Source organism: Lynx rufus, unplaced genomic scaffold (assembly GCF_022079265.1).
Source record: "Lynx rufus isolate CCGP_SWC_20201006 ecotype Redwood Valley unplaced genomic scaffold, mLynRuf1.p SCAF_4, whole genome shotgun sequence".
Taxonomy (NCBI): Eukaryota; Metazoa; Chordata; class Mammalia; order Carnivora; family Felidae; genus Lynx; species Lynx rufus.
This window is the reverse complement of record NW_025814856.1, coordinates 20,222,717-20,242,197: the sequence shown is the minus strand read 5'-3', so window position 1 is coordinate 20,242,197 and position 19,481 is coordinate 20,222,717. Positions and strand designations below refer to the sequence as shown.

General features: G+C 54.0%; 1 protein-coding gene across 2 annotated transcripts in view; it reads left to right on the top strand.

Annotated features, from left to right (window-relative positions):
- Nucleotides 1-356: 356 nt before the first annotated feature.
- The window catches only part of POC1A (POC1 centriolar protein A), a 75,546-nt gene continuing 56,421 nt past the window's right edge, over nt 357-19,481 (top strand). The window contains exons 1-7 of one of the 2 annotated variants that reach the window (XM_047095683.1): nt 357-431; nt 3,705-3,789; nt 4,761-4,932; nt 5,309-5,488; nt 6,394-6,501; nt 7,441-7,556; nt 15,670-15,803. In XM_047095683.1, coding sequence (XP_046951639.1) covers nt 414-431; nt 3,705-3,789; nt 4,761-4,932; nt 5,309-5,488; nt 6,394-6,501; nt 7,441-7,556; nt 15,670-15,803 — 813 coding nt within the window. In that variant the 5' untranslated portion in view covers nt 357-413. Of the gene's footprint in view, nt 432-3,704; nt 3,790-4,760; nt 4,933-5,308; nt 5,489-6,393; nt 6,502-7,440; nt 7,557-15,669; nt 15,804-19,481 lie in introns of those variants that run through there. The other variant, XM_047095684.1, reaches the window with a different exon arrangement.

Sequence of the window (19,481 nt, the reverse complement as noted above, 5' to 3'; positions counted from 1 at the left end):
GAGTAGTTCCACTTTCCGGCCGACGCATGGCGGCGGCCGTCTTGAAACTGCATTTCCCAGAAGGCTCTGCTTACCGTCTCAGGAACCGGGCTATGGGCCGGTGGACAGAACTCCTCATCCTGGGTTTTTAAATTTCTCAGGGGATGAGTGACGGTGGACAGAGGCCTTTGGCGGCGGTGTTCGTGGGCTGCCTGGCATGTAGGCGCTGCGCGCTGACACTGTGGAACCATCCACACAGCTCTGCTTCCGGCCGGGGGCAAAAAGCAGAGGCGCTGCGTCTCCTTTAATCGTCGTGGGCGGGGCGTGGCAACGCGACCCGCGTTGCTATTGGCGGCGGTTGGGGGCGCGGAAACTGAACCTGCCGCAACGGCCGACGCTGCCTCGTCCGGCGCCTTGGGCGCCCCGGGCCCGCCATGGCTGCGCCCTGCCCTGTAAGTTTTTGCCCGCGGGTCTGCCCGGCCTTACTTTCCCCGCCCGGACTGTGGGCGCCTGGCCGGGGCGACGGCTTCGAGGGGGAAGCCGGGTTCCGAGCCAGTTCTCTCGGGTCCTAGTTTACTGTCTGTGCAGGGGGCGCTGGGTGGGGACACGTAGTGAGCACCTTCTGCGTGCCAGACCTTTGCGGGCTCCCGGAGCCGACCAACCAGTCCCTGCTCCCAGGATTTGCATCCTAGCGGAGGAGACACTGGTACTGGTATGTTCCAACTGGAGGTCAAACCTGGGGTTAGCGCAGGGCCTCCCTTGGGCTCAGCCTCGCCATCCTGAGCAGTGGATAGCTGGGTAGGGGCCAGTTTAGCGTACCCCTTTATCGGAAGGGGCAGCCTAGGTCTGCAGCATGATCTGGGCCCGGCGCCCTGAGTCTAAGGTTCCTCCAGAGGGAAGCACTCCAAAACTCCTCTTTCTGGCCTTTGGGCTGGGTTGAGAGGAAGACTGGGTGGTGCCTGTTGGCACCCTTAGGCGTGTGGGGACTTGAGCAGAGGGCCCAGGCATAGGATCCAGGCGTTTTGACCCCTAACCTAGTGCCCTTCCCTTAAGTCCCTCCCCACTTCCTTCCATATATAAGCCACCTTTGGGGGAGATGAGGAACCACAGAGCCTGGTGGGATGAGGTGGGAAGGGTGTTGGGAGGTTTCAGGGGCCCTCTGGTCAGAGGTGGATCTGAACTTGCTTCTTCCCACTGAGCCTAGAGGTGAGCATTATCTTACCCTTGTTCTCCCAAGAGGTTCAGGTGAGGCAGTTGCTGTTCTGTTGGGGGCCCTCCCCCAGCTGCCACTCCCTTTCATGTTGAAAAGGGGACTCTGGCAGGTGTGCTGGGGGTGGAGCTGGGCACAGGGCCTTTATTCTGGTTACAGCTCTGTGGAGGTGGCAATGGCCTTGCTCTTTCCCAAGGACATTTTTCCCCCCAAGGGGAGGTTTTGTGGGCCTCCCTGGTGTGCCTGAAATGCTTTTTTGAGGTTTCTGATATTTGGGGTAGGAGGAGATGTTTGCACAGCAGGGCTGTGATTCTTCAAATGCTAAGAAGCTGCTGTTGAGTGGACAGTCTCTGGAATATTATCTCCATGTCTTCCTAAGCAGTGACCTAAACTACTGCTTTCTTGACATTGGGCTGAGTGGAGATGATGGAAGCAGCCCTTGGGGCCTGTCCAGGCTGACCTTTGGGTTCACAGTGGGACTGAGGGTACGGAATCTGAATCCTGAGATGCAGGTTGCTGAAAGACTCCCCATTTTCTCTCTTTGGTTCTTTTAGAAAAATAGCCTTATTGGAATATTATTCACATGCCATAAAATGTACCCTTTTAAGATGTAAAATTCATTAGTATTTAGTACATTCACATTGTTGTCCAATACTCATCACTATCTAATTTCAGAACATTTTTGTCACTCCAAAGGGAAGCCTGTACTCATTAAACAGTCACTCCCCTTCTCCTCACAAATCTAATTTCATTCTCTATATATTTGCCTATTCTGGACATTTCATATAAATGAATCAGACAAAATATGGCCTTTTGTATCTGGCTTTTTTCACGTAACATTTTCCAGGTCCATCCATGTTGTAGCATGTCTGTTTCTTTATTCCTTTTTACTGCTGAGTAATATTCTATTGAATGTAGAGATTACATTTTGTTTACCCACTCATCTCTCTTTTTTTTTTTTTTAAGTGTTTATTTCTTTTTGAGAGAGAGAGACAGAGTGTAAGCGGAGGAGGGGCAGAGACAGAGGGAGACATAGAATCCAAAGCAGGCTCCAGACTCTGAGCTGTTAGTACAGAGGCCGACATGGGGCTTGAACTCACGAACTGTGAGATCATGACCTGAGCCGAAGTCGGAGGCTTAACCGACTGAGCCACCCAGGTGCCCCAACATTTATTTATTTTTGAGAGGGAGAGCATGAGTGGGGCAGGGCAGAGAAAGGGAGACAGAATCCCAATCACGCTCTGCACTGTCAGCACAGAGCCCAACTCAAGGGGCTCAAACTCATAAACTGTAAGATCATGACCTGAGCCAAAGTCAGACGCCCAACCAACTGAGCCACCAAGGTGCCCCTTTTTACCCATTCATCTCTTGATGGACATTTAGGTTTGTCCACGTTTTGGCTATTATAGATAATATTGCTATGAACACTTGTGTACAAGTTTTTGTGTGAACATGCTTTCAATTCTTTGGGGTCTTTACCTAGAATTTGATAACTTTTTGAGGAACAGTGAGATTTTTTTGTTTTAAAAAAAATTTTTTTTAATGTTTATTTTATTTTTGAGAGAGACAGAGACAGTGCAAGCAGGGGACGGGCAGAGAGAGAGGGAGAATCTGAAGCAGGTTGCCGGCTCCGAGCTGTCAGCACAGAGCCTGACGCAAGGCTCGAGCTCACGAACTGCAAGATCTGAGCCGAATTCAGACGCTTAATTGATTGAGCCACTCAGGCACCCCGCAAAGTTTTTTTCCATAGTGACTTTTTCCATTTTTTGGTTAAGATTATTTTGTCTGTTCTGGCTGTCTCACATTTTCGTATGAATTTTAAGATCAGCTTGTCAATTTCTGCAAAAAGTGGCCCCCGAGATTTTGATAGGGACTGTGTTGTATCTGTAGATCAGTTTGGGAAGTATTGCATTTTAACAAAATTGTTTTTTAAACTGTGACCATGGATATTTTTGCATTCATCTAGGTCTTTTAAAATTTCTTTCAATGAAGTTTTACAGGTTTTACTGTGTAAGCCTTTATTTCTCTTGTTAAATTCTTTCTTTCTTTCTTTCTTTCTTTCTTTCTTTCTTTCTTTCTCTTTCCTCCCTCTTTCCTTTCCCCCCTTTATTTCTAGATTTTTTTTTAAATTAATCTCTCCATCCAACATGGATCTCAAACTTACAGCCCTGAGATCAAGAGTCATATACTGTACTGACTGAGCCAGCCAGGCACTCCTCTTTTTAAATTATTTCGAAGTATTCTTTCTCACGTGTCATAAATAGAATTGCCATCATTTTTCAGATTGTTCATTGCTGGTGTATAGGATCGATATTTGTATGTTACTCGTGTTTGTATCCTGCAACCTTACTTAACTGGCTTAGTTTTTTTTAATGGATTCCCTAGGATTTTCTATATCCAAGACCATGCCTTGAGCACTTTTTAAACTCTTCCTATTATAGGAAGAGTCTTGGCCCTGGGGTCAAGCCCCATCCTCCTCCACATTTTCACTCATTTGACCCTGGCTGTCCCACAGGAGGACCCCTCACTGGAGAGGCATTTTAAGGGCCACCGAGATGCAGTTACTTGTGTGGACTTCAGTCTCAACACGAAGCAGCTGGGTAAGAGGAGGCGTCTTTTCCTAGGCCCTAGCTTATGAGCTGAGAAGGCTGATTTTCTACCTGGGAGGTGTGGTGTGGGGGAGGTAGGGCACAGTGAGAACCCGGGTGCTTTGTCTAGACCTGCATCTTGCTTCAGCTGGTCAGCTGTCTGGGTGCTGGGGGCTTTGTGAGCTTCATTCTACATGGCAGAGGTTGGGGGCCTTGCCAAGGTCACATAGGCTTTGAGGGTGGGACCAGCTTCTGGGCTTTTCACTGCATATATCCCAGCCACCTTTTGGGTCTGGCTTACGGAATGGCCCTAAACAGTGCTTTCTTTACCTTGGGTCCTCCATTCTGTTGTCCATAGTATTATGGGAGCATCCAGGAGAAGGGCGTGGAGTAGAGCCGGGTACGCCTCTTCTACCACTGCCCTTGCACACCAGCTGAGTACCCCTGCTCTTTGGCCGCTTGGGGATTCATACACAGCTGTCATGGCCGCAGCTTTCTTGTTTCTGTGGACAAGGCTCTCCCTTCATCCTATGGTCAAGGTCCCCTCTCAGAGGCTGTTGGCCTTGTGATCAGTGTAGATTAAGAGCAAACTGAAGTTATTTGACCTGTCTTGGGGATCGCCAGGCTTCTGATTGATGTGGGCACTCTCAATGGTAAAAGGCCCAGTTGGATTGGACTGGCTGCCCTGTGTTGGGAGGACTTGCTCTCTAGAGCCTTTAGGGTGTGACTGTGTGGGGGCCCTGTGGAGGATAAGTTTTCTCAGAGGCCATGGGTTGCAGCCCAGGGCTGGCATGTGAAGAGCATCTCTTGGTCTGGCTCCCATGTGGGCCTGCTGCTCGGGGAGCTGACGACCGGTAGATTCTCCAAACACCAGCTCAGTGGTCACTGGAAGTGTGGCCTGTCCCCTGCCCCCTTACCCCTTTGTCTTGCTGGAGGCTCAAGGCCCACTGGACCTGAGGGTCACAGCGTCCCTACTTTCTCAGCCAGCGGCTCCATGGACTCATGCCTCATGATCTGGCACATGAAGCCCCAGTCACGCGCCTACCGCTTTGCGGGCCACAAGGATGCTGTCACCTGTGTGAACTTCTCCCCTTCGGGACACCTTCTTGCCTCAGGCTCCCGAGACAAAACTGTCCGGATCTGGATACCCAATGTGTGAGTTATAGACGTTGAAGGGCTCATCTGAGCTTGGGGCCCTGGTGCCAGAGCTATCCACACTCAGGTCCCCATCCTGGCTCTGGACTTATTGTAGTGGGACATCTGCTCTGCTTCTGAAGAGGTGCCATCAGAAGCTGGAGCTCCATCTGGGCCCCTCCCCTTGGTGTTGGGAGAGGGATTCTGGGCTTACCGCAGCCATTCTGGAAGGGGTCCCATCTTGGTGCTGTTCACACATGGGCAACATGTGGGGCACGGGTGCGCAGGCCTGTGTCAACTTGGAGGGGCTCCCGAGGAGTGGGGAGAGCTTTGATGTGCTCATGGGCCCTTGTGTCACTGTTACGGGTTTCCTGAGTTGGAGTAACCACTCCTGCAGCAAAGGCGAGTCCACTGTGTTCCGGGCACACACGGCCACAGTGAGGAGTGTCCACTTCTGCAGTGATGGCCAGTCTTTCGTGACAGCCTCCGATGACAAGACAGTTAAGGTGTGGTCGACTCATCGCCAGAAATTCCTGTTCTCCCTAAGCCAGCACATCAACTGGGTCCGCTGTGCCAGGTGAGCATTGTCCTGTTGAGACCTGGAGCTTGAGAGGTACAGAGACGCTGCCAGGTGCCAGTATCATGACCTTGGGCAAACACTTTCACTACTCTTTTCTATTCCTGCATCTCCGCTTCCTCATCTGTGAAGTGGGAACAAAGACGTTGTTACATTGTAAATTATTGAGAAGCTTTAAGCTCAGAGGTGACAAGTGCATTGGTCCTTTGCCAGCCGTGATTGGCCGCCCCGACAACTGTGCTGATGAGGCCCAAAGCAAGTCAGAAGGGGCTGTTTATGAGCACTAGCAACAACAGGATGATGTCACTGCTGCCTCTATACGTTTTCTCTTCACTCTTCATGGCAGCCCTGCAGGCTAAATGGTGTCGTTCCCATTATGCCGATGAGGATGCTGAGGCCCGGAAGAGTACGGTTTCTGGTGGGGTTAATGGCAGAGCTAGGGTTTGAACCTGAGTCTGCTTCTCAGAAGTTGATTTTGCTTGAGCTGCCAGTTGGGGATCCAGGCTTCTGAGGGGCCTGGTCTGGAGGCCAGCTCTCCCTTTTGTGTGGCGGGGGGCAGTATGTAGATTCGGGGGGCCTGGGAACAGGATAACGGGGCTGATGGTGGGCTTTGGACCACCTTCATGCTGCTAGCATCAGGGGTCACCCCAGGTGGTGTCGTATGCCACGTGCAGTGCTGGGGGCTTGCGCGCGCAACGCTGCTCCCTGCTTCCCGTGAGGTGGGCGCCATTCTTACCCATCTCACAGAAGGAAAGCCACTTGGCTGGGATCACTCAGGGTCAGAGCAGGGTGTGTGGCTTTGGCTGGTTCTGGGATCGGGGGGTGGGCAGTGCAGAGAGGTGGCTGTGGAGGATAGTTGTGCAGCACCCATGACAGTGGTGTGACTTGTGCCCTGCCTGGTTCAGGTTCTCTCCCGACGGGCGGCTCATTGTGTCTGCCAGTGATGACAAGACTGTCAAGCTGTGGGACAAGACCAGCCGGGAGTGTGTCCACTCTTACTGTGAGCATGGCGGGTAAGTCACCAGACCCTGTCCACCACCTGCAGGACCTAGTCGTGAGGGGCCCCAGTGGCCTCATGTGGAACCACGTCTCTGCTGCTCTCTGTCTCTGAAGTTTTTCCTATGTGAATGGGAGGTTCAGCCTCACTCCCATCCCCACAGATAACAGGAGTGTTTAACTTCAACGCCTATAATTCTTGGGGCCTCTTTTTTCCCTTCATTCTCCAGTTCTCCAATTGTGCCCCGTCTGTCTGAAAGCAGGTGAGCCTGGACCCTCCTAAATCATGTTAGTATGTCACCTATGGTGATGGTTTTATAAAGGAAAAAGCTTGTCAGGTTCTTGTAAGTTCTTGGAGGCTATTCGTTTTGTGCCACATCACCAGGAGAGGGACTCACCTGCTCTGGGCTCCTCAGTGAACCCCAGTTTCTGCCTCCTCAGTTAGGCTGGGAGCCCCAAGGACAGGCTTCTCCTGAGAGCTGGCCACGATACCACTCTGGGTGTTACGTGTCGGTATATTGAGGGCCCTTGGCCTGTCTCTTGGAGATAGGTGAACCAGCGGCCCTGGGGCCCTGTTGGCCCTTTGGGACTGGGCCTCAGCTGGCAGGGCCTGTGCCCTGCCTCCTGCTTTGATGAGGGCACCAGCTCTAACTCTGAAAACCCCTGAGCCATCATCTGACCTTTGGGCTGAAGACACTTTCTCTACTTGTATTTAGAAGTGGATGCTGGGATTTGCTCCCTGGTGAGGCTACTTCTGGTTATTGCTAGCCACTGTTCTCACCCTCTCCTTGCTATTCCTTGGCCACCTGGTAAAGAAACAGGGCAGAAGGGAGGTGTTCTGGGTTGAGGGGACAGCCTGAGCAGGTATGCACGGGAGGGAAAGTGCTGGACGTTTTCAGGTCTGTTCTGAGCCAGGACAGCCCTCCTATAGCCTGCGGTGGCCCCTGTCTTTCCAGCTTTGTCACCTACGTGGACTTCCACCCCAGCGGCACGTGCATTGCTGCTGCCGGCATGGACAACACAGTGAAGGTGTGGGACGTGCGGACGCACCGGCTCTTGCAGCACTATCAGCGTGAGTGTCCACGAGCGGGACTGTGTGGGGCCAGGTGTCGGGCTCATTGCCGTGGTGCTTAAATGGGCCTGAGGATGGCCCCGGTCAGTGGGGAGAAGTCCCAGGCCTGCTGGGATCTCCAGGGGTGAGTAGTCCGTGTTGTGGCTATGCCGGTTTTTTTAACGTTGGCCAGGAGGTGAATCATGGCACTACCTGGCATCCACCAAGCCCTTTGGTGCCTGCTTACGAGCTGCCAGGGTCTCATATGTACTGCAGGGCCAGATGAGGAGCTCTCAGTGGGTCTCCGGCCAGGGCTCTGCTCAAGCGCCACTTCTCAGCGGCTGCCCGTGCTACTGGCCTCCAGGGCTAACTCAGGTGAGGGGGCCAGGTCTGTCAAAAGAGGTCAGTGTGTGAGACCTTGGCCACTTTGGGCCTCATGATGTCCTCCACTGATACGGAGCCATGAGCCATATGGAGGGTCAACTTAGGCTAGAGGCCAGGACGCAAGCCCTGGAGTTGTGTCCCCTGATCTAATTGCAGCCCTTGGGAGGCAGAGCCGCAGGCATTCCACGTGGGCCGGCGTCAGGCTCCCGCTGGGGGGCGGGGCAGGAGCAGACTTGGGTGTGATTAGGAGGCGCGAGCTGAGGGTACTGGAGTATGGAGCTGTCTTGAGAGCAGGTGTGACTGGGCATGGCCATGCGTCACCTCAGTGGTGGGGCTGGAGCCAGGGAAGGAAGCTGGTGAGGGGCCACGGGAGGAACTGGAGGCTGTGCAAGGAGCAGATGGAGGGGACCTTGGGGGCCTGGGGCCCAGACCAGGGAGGGGCAGAGCTGGAGTTGTTTGAAAAACTGTGGTTGTTGACTTGGGACTGAGTTTAAAGTCCATGGGCCACTTTGAGAATTCACACCTGAAGATGGGAAGGATGCATCTGGACAAAGGTGTCGGGCTTGGGGTTCAGAGCTCTGCTTTAAGCCCTTCCTAGCTGATTCTCAGACTGTGAGGACAGCACTTTCTTGAGGTAACCAAGGGAAACAGACCTCCTAAGAAGGGAGAGAGGCTCCTGGTCTTAAGAAGCACATGGTGGAGGGTGGGCTCTGCAGCCAGCCTCAGCATTCCTAGTTGTGTGACATTGGACAGGTCACTTGACTCCTCTGATCACCCTGGGACAGTGATAGGGCTTCTCTCACAGGTGGCGTTGGGAGGGTAATGAGTTGGTCCACATGAAGAACTCAGAGAGTGCCTGGCACAAAACAGAAAACAAGCACTATGTTGATGATGATGCTGTTGTTGCCAAGTCTTGGTTCTGGGGTCTGGTCTGTGGGCAAGGTGAGCCATCAGTCACGGCTTGCGCTACCCTACACCACCACCAGGTGGCAGGGGCCAGCTGCATAACTGGTTCCTTTCTCTACAGTGAGCCCTGGGGTTTGTCACAGATGCCATTTCAGACAGAGCTTCTAGAACAGAGCAGATATGGGGTCTACCCCGTCCTTGGAGACCACGCCTCTCCTTCCCCTCCTTCAGGTTTAGAGGCCTCTCTCTTTTCTCGGCCAGGCCTAGATTGGAGATTGGGCACATGTGCAAAGTTGACTAGGTGAAGTTTGGCAGGTGCAAAGGAGTGCTGGGCAGAAAGGCGCCTCTGAGTGTGGGGTCAGGAGAGATGGGAAGGTTAGGAGCATAGGCTGTTTCCGATCTGTAAAGGGGGTAGTGATAGTACCTTATGGGGTTTGTGAAGATCTGTTGGGGGAGTCCACATGAGAATTATAATAGAGTGCTGGAAATATGGTTTGTACCACATAAGACTTTTATTATTACTTATTATTTTGTACTACATAAGTCTTGACACTGCAGGGAGAGGATCTCTAGGTGACCCTGGGAGGGTCCAGCCTCACCTCTGATGGATCAGGAGCCTGGGCCTGGTTGGTGTTTGTGGCATGCACCAGCAAGTACCCATTGGGGAGGACCTTGAATGCCGTACTCTGGATCATGGTCCCAAAGATGCAGCGGCAGTGGTGGGACTGTCCCATGGTTTGCAGAGTGAAGGTATGTCTGAGAGGACAGCAGTGCTGAGAGCCTATGGGAGTGGGAAGCCGGTGTGTCTGGGTGAGGGCTGGGCATCCAAGTAGGGCAGGAGTCAGGCCCAGGGGATGGGTTTTGGAGATTGAGTAGAGTCAGAAGTTGATGCTGTGGGTAGGGGGCCATTCCTGCGGCTTGTGAAGGGCTCAGGCCATATCCTGGGTCCCTGCGATTGAGGAGCCATGAAAGGAAAGGTCCACAAAGCAGTCAGTGTGAGGGGTGGGAGCCCCCTCTCCCATCATGGGAGGGCTGAGGGGGCAGAACCAGGGGTACGGAGGAGGGCAGAGTCTCCCAAAGAGGGTGGTCAGGAGGTGGAGTGATGCAGAGCAGTTGAGGGGGGTGGCAGGTGCTGGAGGGAGGTCCCTGGGGTTTTTGAGGGAGCAGGCTTGGCAGTGGGTGGGGGTGGGAGTCCATGACTGGCAGGGCTGAGGAGGTAGTGGGAGGGCTCAGGTAGCATCAGGAGCCAAGTCCTGAGGGGACCTGGGGCACATGAGGTTGACAGGCTCTGCAGAGAGATTTCAGTGAGTTTTTGTTCTTATTCTTTCCTCTGTGACAGAGCTACTCAGTGTCTCATTCCTAAGCCACCCCGATATAGATCAGAGACCTCGGGTGGCTTGGAGTACCCCATCAACAACTGGGTTTCCTCAGCTTCCTGCCCAGTGCATGGTGCATGGTACATGGTGGGTATTCACGGTGCCGCAAACTCTTCCCACTACCTCTAGACTCACCCTCTGGGGCTCAAGAAGAGCCAGGTGGATCCGAGCACATTGCTTGGGGGACATGCCCCTCACCCTCTGTGCTGCCATAGTGACTTGGCTAGGTCTGCTCCTGGCTGGTGGCTCCCCTTAAGAGCTCCATGGCTGAACGTCTACCTGAGAGACTCTCCCTAGCCCCTTAGTAGCAGCTGCTCCCCCACCCTTGGAGGTGCAGGGGCATGTGTTTGGAGGCTGATTCCCCAAGAAGGACTTCTGACCCTTTGACAGCAGACACCTGAGCTACTTTCTGTCTCCGATCCCTGGGAAACCCAGAGGAGAGTTCTTAGGGACACTGTGACACTTGGGGACTCTGGGTGAGAACCAGGCACTCCTGAGTGGGCTTTGGGCACATGAGGCTGTCGGGCTTTTCTGAGACACTTCGATTCATGCTACTGCAGTGTGTGGTCAGCAATCCTAGCCTGCCCGTGTCCAGCTGCCGCATGGTTGTGCTTTATGGAGGACACTTCCTGTCCCGTGTTAGGTTGTTGGGGGTTGCTTTAGGCAACAGCAGGTAGCTGGCACCATTTTTCTCGGGAAGGAATTTCTTGGCTCTGGCCTGTCACTGTGGGGAGCAGTTATGGTTTCCCAATTCAGCAAGGAGACAGTGGGGCTGTTAGAGCCCTGGGAGCACCAGTCCCCACGGAGGTGGGTTAGGCTCCATATGCTCTGAGCCCACATCAAGGCTGTTTAAACAGCTGAGCAGCAGCCCCCATCCGGAACCCGTAATGTGGTTTGCGGTTTACAGGCACGTGCAGGTCCTGGGTGGATGTCAGGGGCTGCTCCCCATTTCACAGATGGGGAGTTTGAGGCTTGCCCACGGTCACACAGCTGGGAAGCTGGGAATCTGAGCCTCCCAGTTCAAGGCCTCCAAGTGTGACGTTCTGTCCACCACCCCTTGCTGGATTCTTACACTGTGTTGATTCTAGTCATTTACTTCCTGAGGCCTCTGGGAAGCCTTGGCTTGGCCCTCTCCAGAAATTCCAATTAGAGCTCAGAGTCCCAGGTTCTCTGTCCATCAGTTCTTTTTTTTTTTTTTTTAATTAATTAATTTTTTTTGAGAGAAGGAGAGCAGGAGTGGGAGAGGGCAGAGAGAGAGGGAGACACAGAATCTGAAGCAGGCTTCAGGCTCTGAGCTGTCAGCACAGAGCCCGACGCAGGGCTTGAACTCACGAACAGTGAGATCATGACCTGAGCCGAAGTCGGTTGCTTAACCGACTGAGCCACCCAGGCAGCCCCTCCATTGGTTCTTAACACACCCCTCTGTCCCACCCCAGCTACAGTCACGGAGGATTTTAAGGCAGCTATGCAGCTGGTGGGGCAGGCCTGTACCCTTTGCTTGGTTTTTGAGACTGAAACAGTTGGTCAGGAGGCAGTGCACTGTCCCACCTGATCTGGCCAACTCATTGGCTCTTTCCCACCATCCCTAAGTGAGCATTTATGTGACAGTCACAAAGAGGAGGGTTTTGAACATCCTTCCCTGCTAGTATCAGAGCAACTTCATTGTATGAATCCATAGCCCCTCATAAACCCAAAGTCATGGGTAGTTCCAGTTGCATATTATGAGAAGTCACCCCGGGTGAAGTTAAGCTGAGCCCTTTGTGATGAGAGTGGGGTGGGACTCGGTCTGGTGTGGCCTGCTTTAGGAAGGTACCTCCTACTTGGGTACCTGGGGGTTACTCTGGGCTCCTTGGTCAGTTTGAAGCCCACTGGGCAGTAGGCCAGATTTGCCGAAGGCTTGTACAACAGAGCTGTGTGGGCAGAGTGGCTTGTGGGTACCTGGGACTCTCCTCAGGCCATGTGCTGCCCGCAGGCTGTGGCCAGTTCCCAGGGCAGGGTCTGCAGTGGCCTCGATCCCACCCTCTCTGGGTTCCTGGTGGCCTGTAGAACCTTGATGTTGGTGTACCTCTGACCTTGAGTTGGAGTCTCTCTTTTGCCAGGAGCCCACAGCTGTGCCCAAATGGCAATCCGCCATCAGTTAACACTGATAACTGCCATGGAAGCAAGAAGAGGGCCTGTAAGTTTTGGGCTTGATGAAAAGTGGATTATTCCTGCACAGTCACTGCTCAGGACTTTATGGTGGGAGCCTACCTGGGGGACTGTCACGCAGGGATGATTCTTAGGACAGGGCCTCCCTAGAATGGCTGTCCCACCTCTGTAGAGCCAGAGAGGCTGCCCCAGGCTGGTGGGGCTGGTGGGCAAGGCAGGAGAACAAGGAGGGAAAGGCAGTAGGTCCTGGCGTCTGGTATATCCTCACCCCCAGTCTGAGCCCTTTTCTGGAGTAAATGGTTCCAGATGTTTCCACCCCAGCTAGGAGGTCTTTGATATTCCTGCCATTTATACTGGAGCAGAGCTTTTGGTGTCCTTTCTCTGGAGGAGATTCCCTTCCCTGGGGTGGACTTGCCCAGGTGGGAGGCCCTGGCATGGCATCCACATCCTGACCCCGCCAGCCTGGTGGTGCTGGGAAGCCCTGGGCTCCCTGAGCTCACCCTCCCCCGATCCACCCTCCTGACCCTGGCTGTTCCTCTGCCAGCTTTGTCTCAGGTGGGGTGGGGTGGGGTGGGGTGGCGTTCTTTCCAGTACAGGCTGCCAAGGGCTGCAGAAACGAGAATAGAGTGCCCTTCTCCAGGCTCAGGGAGGCAGACATGCCAGGAGAAGCATTTGAAGCCCGAGGGAAGATGGGGCATAGGTAGCTGTTCTGCTGTGGGACTGAGGGCTTAGGGTGGTGGGGCTCCCCTGGGAGCATCTCCCAGTGTTTTGGCCCTCCTCGTCCCTCACTTCTCCGCCAATGTGAGCCAGCAATCGGTGAGCATAGCTGGCCCCTCAGGAGTGCAGGGCACTAGCTCTTAGCCTGTAGACTTACAGCCTGAAGTGCTGCCAGGGTGATGCCAGGCTAGGCCTGGGCTCTGCCTCCCTGGACAGGACTCTCTATTGAGGGGAGAGAAGGATTTGTTTTGTTTTTTGATGTTTATTTATCTATTTTTGAGAGAGAGAGGGAGAACACATGTGGGGGAGGGACAGGGAGAGGGTGAGAGTGAGGGAGAGGGAGAGGGAGAGGGAGAGGGAGACACAGAATCTGAAGCAGGTTCCAGGCTCTGAGCTGTCAGCCCAGAGCCTGATGTAGGGGTCAAAACCACGAACCGTGAGATCATGACCTAGGCTGAAGTCAGATGCTTAACTGACTGAGCCACTCAGGTGCCCCCCCTACACACAGGTGTTTTTTTTTTTTTTTAAGTTTATTTAATTTGAGAGAGACAGCACATGTGAGTGGGGAGGGGCAGAGAGAGAGGGAGAGAATCCCAAGCAGGCTCTGCACTGTCAGCGAGGGACCTGACGTGGGACTCGAACCCATGAACCGTGAGATCACAACCTGAGCTGAAATCAAGAGTCGGATGCTTAATGACTGAGCCACCCAGTTACCTCGGGAAGGATTTGCTTTTTATCATTCACCCAGTTGTGTAATCACAGTGACTATATACTGATGGTTAAAAAATTATTCTGGAAGTATGCAGAGTAAAAATTCCCTTATTTCTGTCCTACCCATAAGACTGTATAGGAGGGCCCTACCAGGAGCTCCTGTCCACATCCCTCTGCACATGTGTGTGCCCCTCTACATGTGGGTGGTGAAAGTCACACTCTGCACCTGTTCAGTTCCTGCTGGGGTCATCTATGGCTGTATTCTTTTGTTCTCCATGCCCCAAATCTAAGTAAGCACTGAGGACACTGACCTCCCCGTCCCCAGACATGATCACCCCCTCTGCAGGCTGGCTCCTGGAGTTCTGGTGCTTAAAGAGTGTTCAGACATAAATTGCCATGTTATGTAAAGCCCTGGCTGTCTCCCCCAAGTGTGCTCGGGAACATGTACCCACATTCCCCAGGCATATGAGCTTATCAGCTGGGCTGGTGTCTGAGGGGCTCCATGTTCCTCTGTGGGTTCTGCTGAAGGCCATTTTGCGGTGGATGTGTTTATTGCTCTTGCAGCCTCACGGTGCCAGGATGAGGGGTTGGTTTTAGAATTTGCCTTTCTGTTTGTGGCTGTTCTGATTTGGCAGGCCACGGTTATCTTATCCCCGCTGATGTCCCCTCCCAGGCCTGAATAGTGGGTATGAAGGCACCGGGGTCATCTTCAGCAGCTGCTTTAGAAGCTGCGATGTAGCTGGTGCTCACATTGTCGTCCCCATGTGGCCTGCCTGGGTCCAACTCACCCACTCACCCACTGCTTTCTGAGGCCCGCTCAGTGCCTGACACTGAGTCAAGCCCCTACCTGACAGAGCACACAGTCTAATGGGGGACCCAGCCCGGAATGAAATAGTTACACATAAATGTAAAACACTGTTGTGAGGAGTACACCCACTGGAGACTCGTGGTGCTTCAGGAGGACAGTTCAAGGGGGTGGCCCCCAGGAGGCCAGGAGGCTTCTCGGAGGAGGTAACTGAGTAATGAGCTTCAAGGTCAGGGGAAGAGGTGGGCAAGGGTCTCCTGGGTCCATGGGGAATACTTGGAGAGCTGTCAGGCTGGAGAGCTGTCAAGGGCTGGGCTGGCTGGATCCTGCAGAGTGAGGGACACCGGGACGGATAGTGGGGTTTGGGTCAGGCCAATGGGGAAAAGAAAGTCATGGATGGGATTGAGCTTTTGAGTGTTGGGTAAAGTGGCAGGACCTAGAAACTGCGTGTGACACCAGGGGCAGCCGAGAGGCACATCTGAGGGCTCACTCTGTACAGAGGCCCCATAGGCAGGCTTATCCCCACGGCACCCCTGACATGTGAGTGCTATGATCCAGCAGGAGAAACAAACTGGCTTAGATGTGTCAGGGTGCTTGCTCAAGGTCATAAAGTGGGCCAGCAGGGAGGCCAGGATTGGAACCCAGGCCTGACTAGTTCCTGAGCGTGTCTTACCGTCTGCCTGCCTGCCCCACACTCTTGTAGGGCAGGGGCATGGTATTGGGACTTCAGGGGATTTCTTTTCCACCTCATTCCCCCTGAGTAGCAGTATGAAAGACAGACGGAGCATTACGTTTGAGCACTCCATTCTGCCCCAGCTCGACACTCTGTGTGCTGTGAGAGGTGGGGGAATCACCTGATCCCACTGGCCTTGTCGCTTGTGCGCCCGCTTGCCCTGCATCTCCCGCTGTTGGTTCTCAGCTCTGGAGGAGTCTGCTCTTGTTCCTGTGCTGCACTTCTGGGAAAGCCTTGTGGGGCTCCCCATAGCTCCTTGGAGCCGAGCCTCGGTTGGTCCCGATTGCCCATCTCTGGGCTTCAGCTGTATCCCCCGGCCTCCCAGCCAGTGCCTGACAGATGTCCCTTCCCTAGTGCACAGCGCAGCGGTGAATGCACTCTCCTTCCACCCATCCGGAAACTACCTGCTCACGGCCTCCAGCGACTCGACCCTGAAGATCCTGGACCTCATGGAGGGCCGGCTGCTCTATACTCTCCACGGGCATCAGGTGAGGCCATCGGCCTGGCACTGAGTGGTGTAGAGGGAGGCGAAGGTGCCGCCTTGAGGCACATGCAGGGCTGTGGTTCATCTGAGGTGGGCCTTCCCTTGGAGCCCATTGGGGATGGCTTCTGTGGTCCCCTCACAGTCTGGGCAGTGGAGCGAAGGGCGGAAACAGGTTTGCCCCTCATGGGGCCCATGAGCTCCGGCAGAAGTGTTGGGCCTGGTACCACAGCTGCGAAGGGGGTGCAGGAGCTAACTTGGAAGTGGGACGGAGCCATTCAGACATGGTTGGCACATTTATCCCAGGGAGCTACATGGAATCTGCCCCCCTGAGTGACCTCAGGCATCCCTTGGTTGAGTAGAGCCCTGGACCCCATGCCCTGAATTGCCATTGGCGTCTCTTGAGAGTTCTGCAGATGTTGATGCCTTTGGAGATAGAAACTAACAGGTATCTCTCAGAGACGAGTGCTTAGGATGGACATCTTCCTGTGTGTTTGTTTGGGAATTCCTGGAATTGAATCAAGGGACCTCTCTGAGCAACCTTCGCCAATGCAGCTGGTGCCCTGGACTCTCTCAGTGGGCAGTGGCCAGGCGCGGGGCCATGGTGAGGTGGGCTGCCTGCCGCTCTCCTAGAAGCCGGTCTGGGAGTCACTCTCTCACCCTCACCCCCACACCAGCCCCCAATTATGGCTGAGCTGTCTCCTGCTGGGCAGAACAGAATGTCTCCTGTTGGGACATAGTTGCCACACCCAAGTTGGACATGGGGTGCAGAGACCAGAGCTGTCAGTTTGTCGCCTTCTCCACCTGTGAGCAGGGGGGCAGGCTCTTGAGGACTGAGGGAGGCCCTGGGGTGCCCGTGTATCTTGGGCAGGGAGCAAGGTGTGGTGTCTAGCTAGGGCTCTGGATTCACCGCCATCGGAGTCAGGCACACGGGGGCCATTGGCCATTGGCTGTGGCTTGGCATGGGAGCATGGGCCTTGTCTTCTGCTTCCTTGGGACCTGGAAGGCTCCTTGCTGTCCTCAGCCCATGGTGACCCCTTGTCCTCCATGTCACATGTCTGCAGTGCAGGACATGTCTCATTCTCCCAGCAACTGGCACATCTACGTGTAATATGTGGCCCCGGGGCTGGGTGACCTCTGCTCTTGTTACAGAGCCACCTTTGTTATTTCTTTGGCAAGTCAGTTATTCAGATTCATGTGTAACCAGTTTGAGATCTTATAACCAAAGAGGGTATTTGAAAACCACCCGAATGGTGCTGTCTCTCCTGCTCCCCACAGAAAGAAAGCAATATCCAGAAACATGCAAACAGATGTGTGCCAAGTGATCATCCAGGGCTTTCAGTGTGTGTGTGTGTGTGTGTGTGTGTGTGTGTGTGTGTAAAGGTTCTTTAAACAGCTGACTCACCTCTTAGCCTGATAACCCTAGAAATGTGGTGTCTAAGTGCCTGTCCTGTGTTTGGGCACAGCATCAAGCACATAACGGAAACCCATTGACCTTCTTCTGGAGAAGTGAAACAGGGACCAAGTGAGACGGCGCAGTTGCCTGTCTGCCGTTGAACCTGGAAATGTGGGAACTAGGCCAAGGGACATCTGGGTTCACATAGCCCCATGCAGATGTATAGTCCTCTTGGGCTCCCTGATCATGAAGTCCATTCCCTGGTCTACCTTTCCAGAAAGATTTGCATCTGGGCTGTTTGGTGACTTGAGCATTCACATTCTGTTCCAGGAGGTGGCTAAGTGCCCCCATAAGGCCCAGCTGCCACAAGCCACTTCTTGAAGTGTGTGACTGTGTGTCCCCAGGGGTCCCCACTGGGTCCTCAGTGCCCAGGGATTCCATCCCACAGATGAGGATGGCCGATTTGAAAGTACTTTTGATCCAGATGGGGCAACTGAGGCCCAGAGAGTGGTTTGAATTGTCGGGGTCCCATGCAGCTTAGGGTGGCAGAGCTGGGATAAGTATCCATGTCTCTACGGTTCGACCCTGAGTACTCACTTGCCTCACACACCCACTTTTATTTTACTTATCTATTTAAAGTTTATTTATTTTTGAGAGAGAGAAAGAGAGAGCACAAGTGAAGGAGAGGCAGAGAGAGAGACAGGGAGACACAGAATCCGAAGCAGGTTCTAGGCTCCGAGCAGTCAGCACAGAGCCTGACATGGGGCTCAAACTCACAAACCATGAGCTCGTGACCTAAGCCGAAGTTGGACAGTTAACCCACTGAGCTACCCAGGCACCCCCCACACACAGCTTTTAGATGTCAAGTTGTGATTTCACTCTTGTCTTTAGATCACTGATCTGTGGAGGAGGCCAGCAGGCCTTGTGGCTGCTGTGTCCCAGCCTTGCTGCTATATGACCTCATTCTGATTCAGCAGGAGGGAACCAAGTGAAACTTTGGTTTGGACTTGGAGGACCTCCTTGTGACCATCCCTGGGCGTGGCCCGGAGAGAGCTGTGGGAGGGAAGGCTATTGAGTTTTTTCGGCCAACTGGAGCACACCCCCCTCCTGCTTTCAGTTCCACACCTGTGAGAAAGGCAGGGCCAGCTGGGCAGGGGGTGGCACACCAGCTGAGAGAAGCCAGCCACAGGAAGCCAATGCTGGGGGTGAGACAGCCCTCAGCTGGGAGGGGGCTCTGGGTATGTGCCAGGGAAGTGCCTGTGTCCCGCGTGAGGGCAGGGCCTGAGCCAGCTCCTGTGGGGGAGCACTGAGGGAGCAACAGCGTGGAGAAGAAGGGTCAGGGGAAGCAGTGCTATTGGGCTGACGCTTTCTTATCTGGGTTGAGGCTGGAAGTCTGATATGCCATTTAGTTGTGTTTTAATGTTTATTTTTGAGAGAGAGAGAGAGAGAGACAGAGTGAGAGCAGGGGAGTGGCAGAGACGGGAGGCATACACAGAATCCAAAGCAGGCTCCAGGCTCTGAGCTGTCAGCACAGAGCCCGACAGGGCTTGAACCCACGAACTGTGAGATCACGACCTGAGCCAAAGTTGGCTGCTTAACTGACTGAGCCACCCAGGTGCCCCATCTATTTAGTTGTCTTTTAAAGGCATGGGGGCACCAGGACGGAGGCACTTGCCAAGTGCCAGAGCTAAGATCAGGATCACCCAATGCAGCCTGGGTCTTCTGTACTGCTTTGAGGGCAGCTTGTCAACCTGGGAGTCTGACCATAGCAGCAGTTTGGTGGTTCTCTAGCATGCACTTGGTCACACCTCCCATTGGCCCATGTGAGGCTGGCTCACTTTGTGAGGTTAGAGGTGGATGTCAATTATAAGCTTATTGTGGGCCTCGAGGATTCTGGTGCTTTTCTTCTGAAGTCCTGGCTTTGGGACTCTGAGCTACAAAGGGCCATTCAGGGGATGTGGCTGGGGACAGAGAGACTCCTGTCCCATGGGTGTTTGATGCCACACAGACTGTACCCTGGGAATAGTTCCTTGGCTGCAGCTGTGGCCCTTGTGGCTCTACAGAGGCTTCCATGCGTGAGTGTCTTCAAGTGCTTGGCTGCTGGGTGGCAGGCCTAAGAGCTGAGCAAGCCCTTTGCTAGCTCAAGTCCTTGGGCCCCGGCCCCTCAATAGCTCTGCTGCTTCAGCTGTGATGGGCCTCAGTGATGAGGAGGCAGCGGGTGGCAAGTTACCAAATGCAACCTGAGCAGACACTGACCCCTTTGCCAAGGCAGGGGTTGGGGCTGAGCAG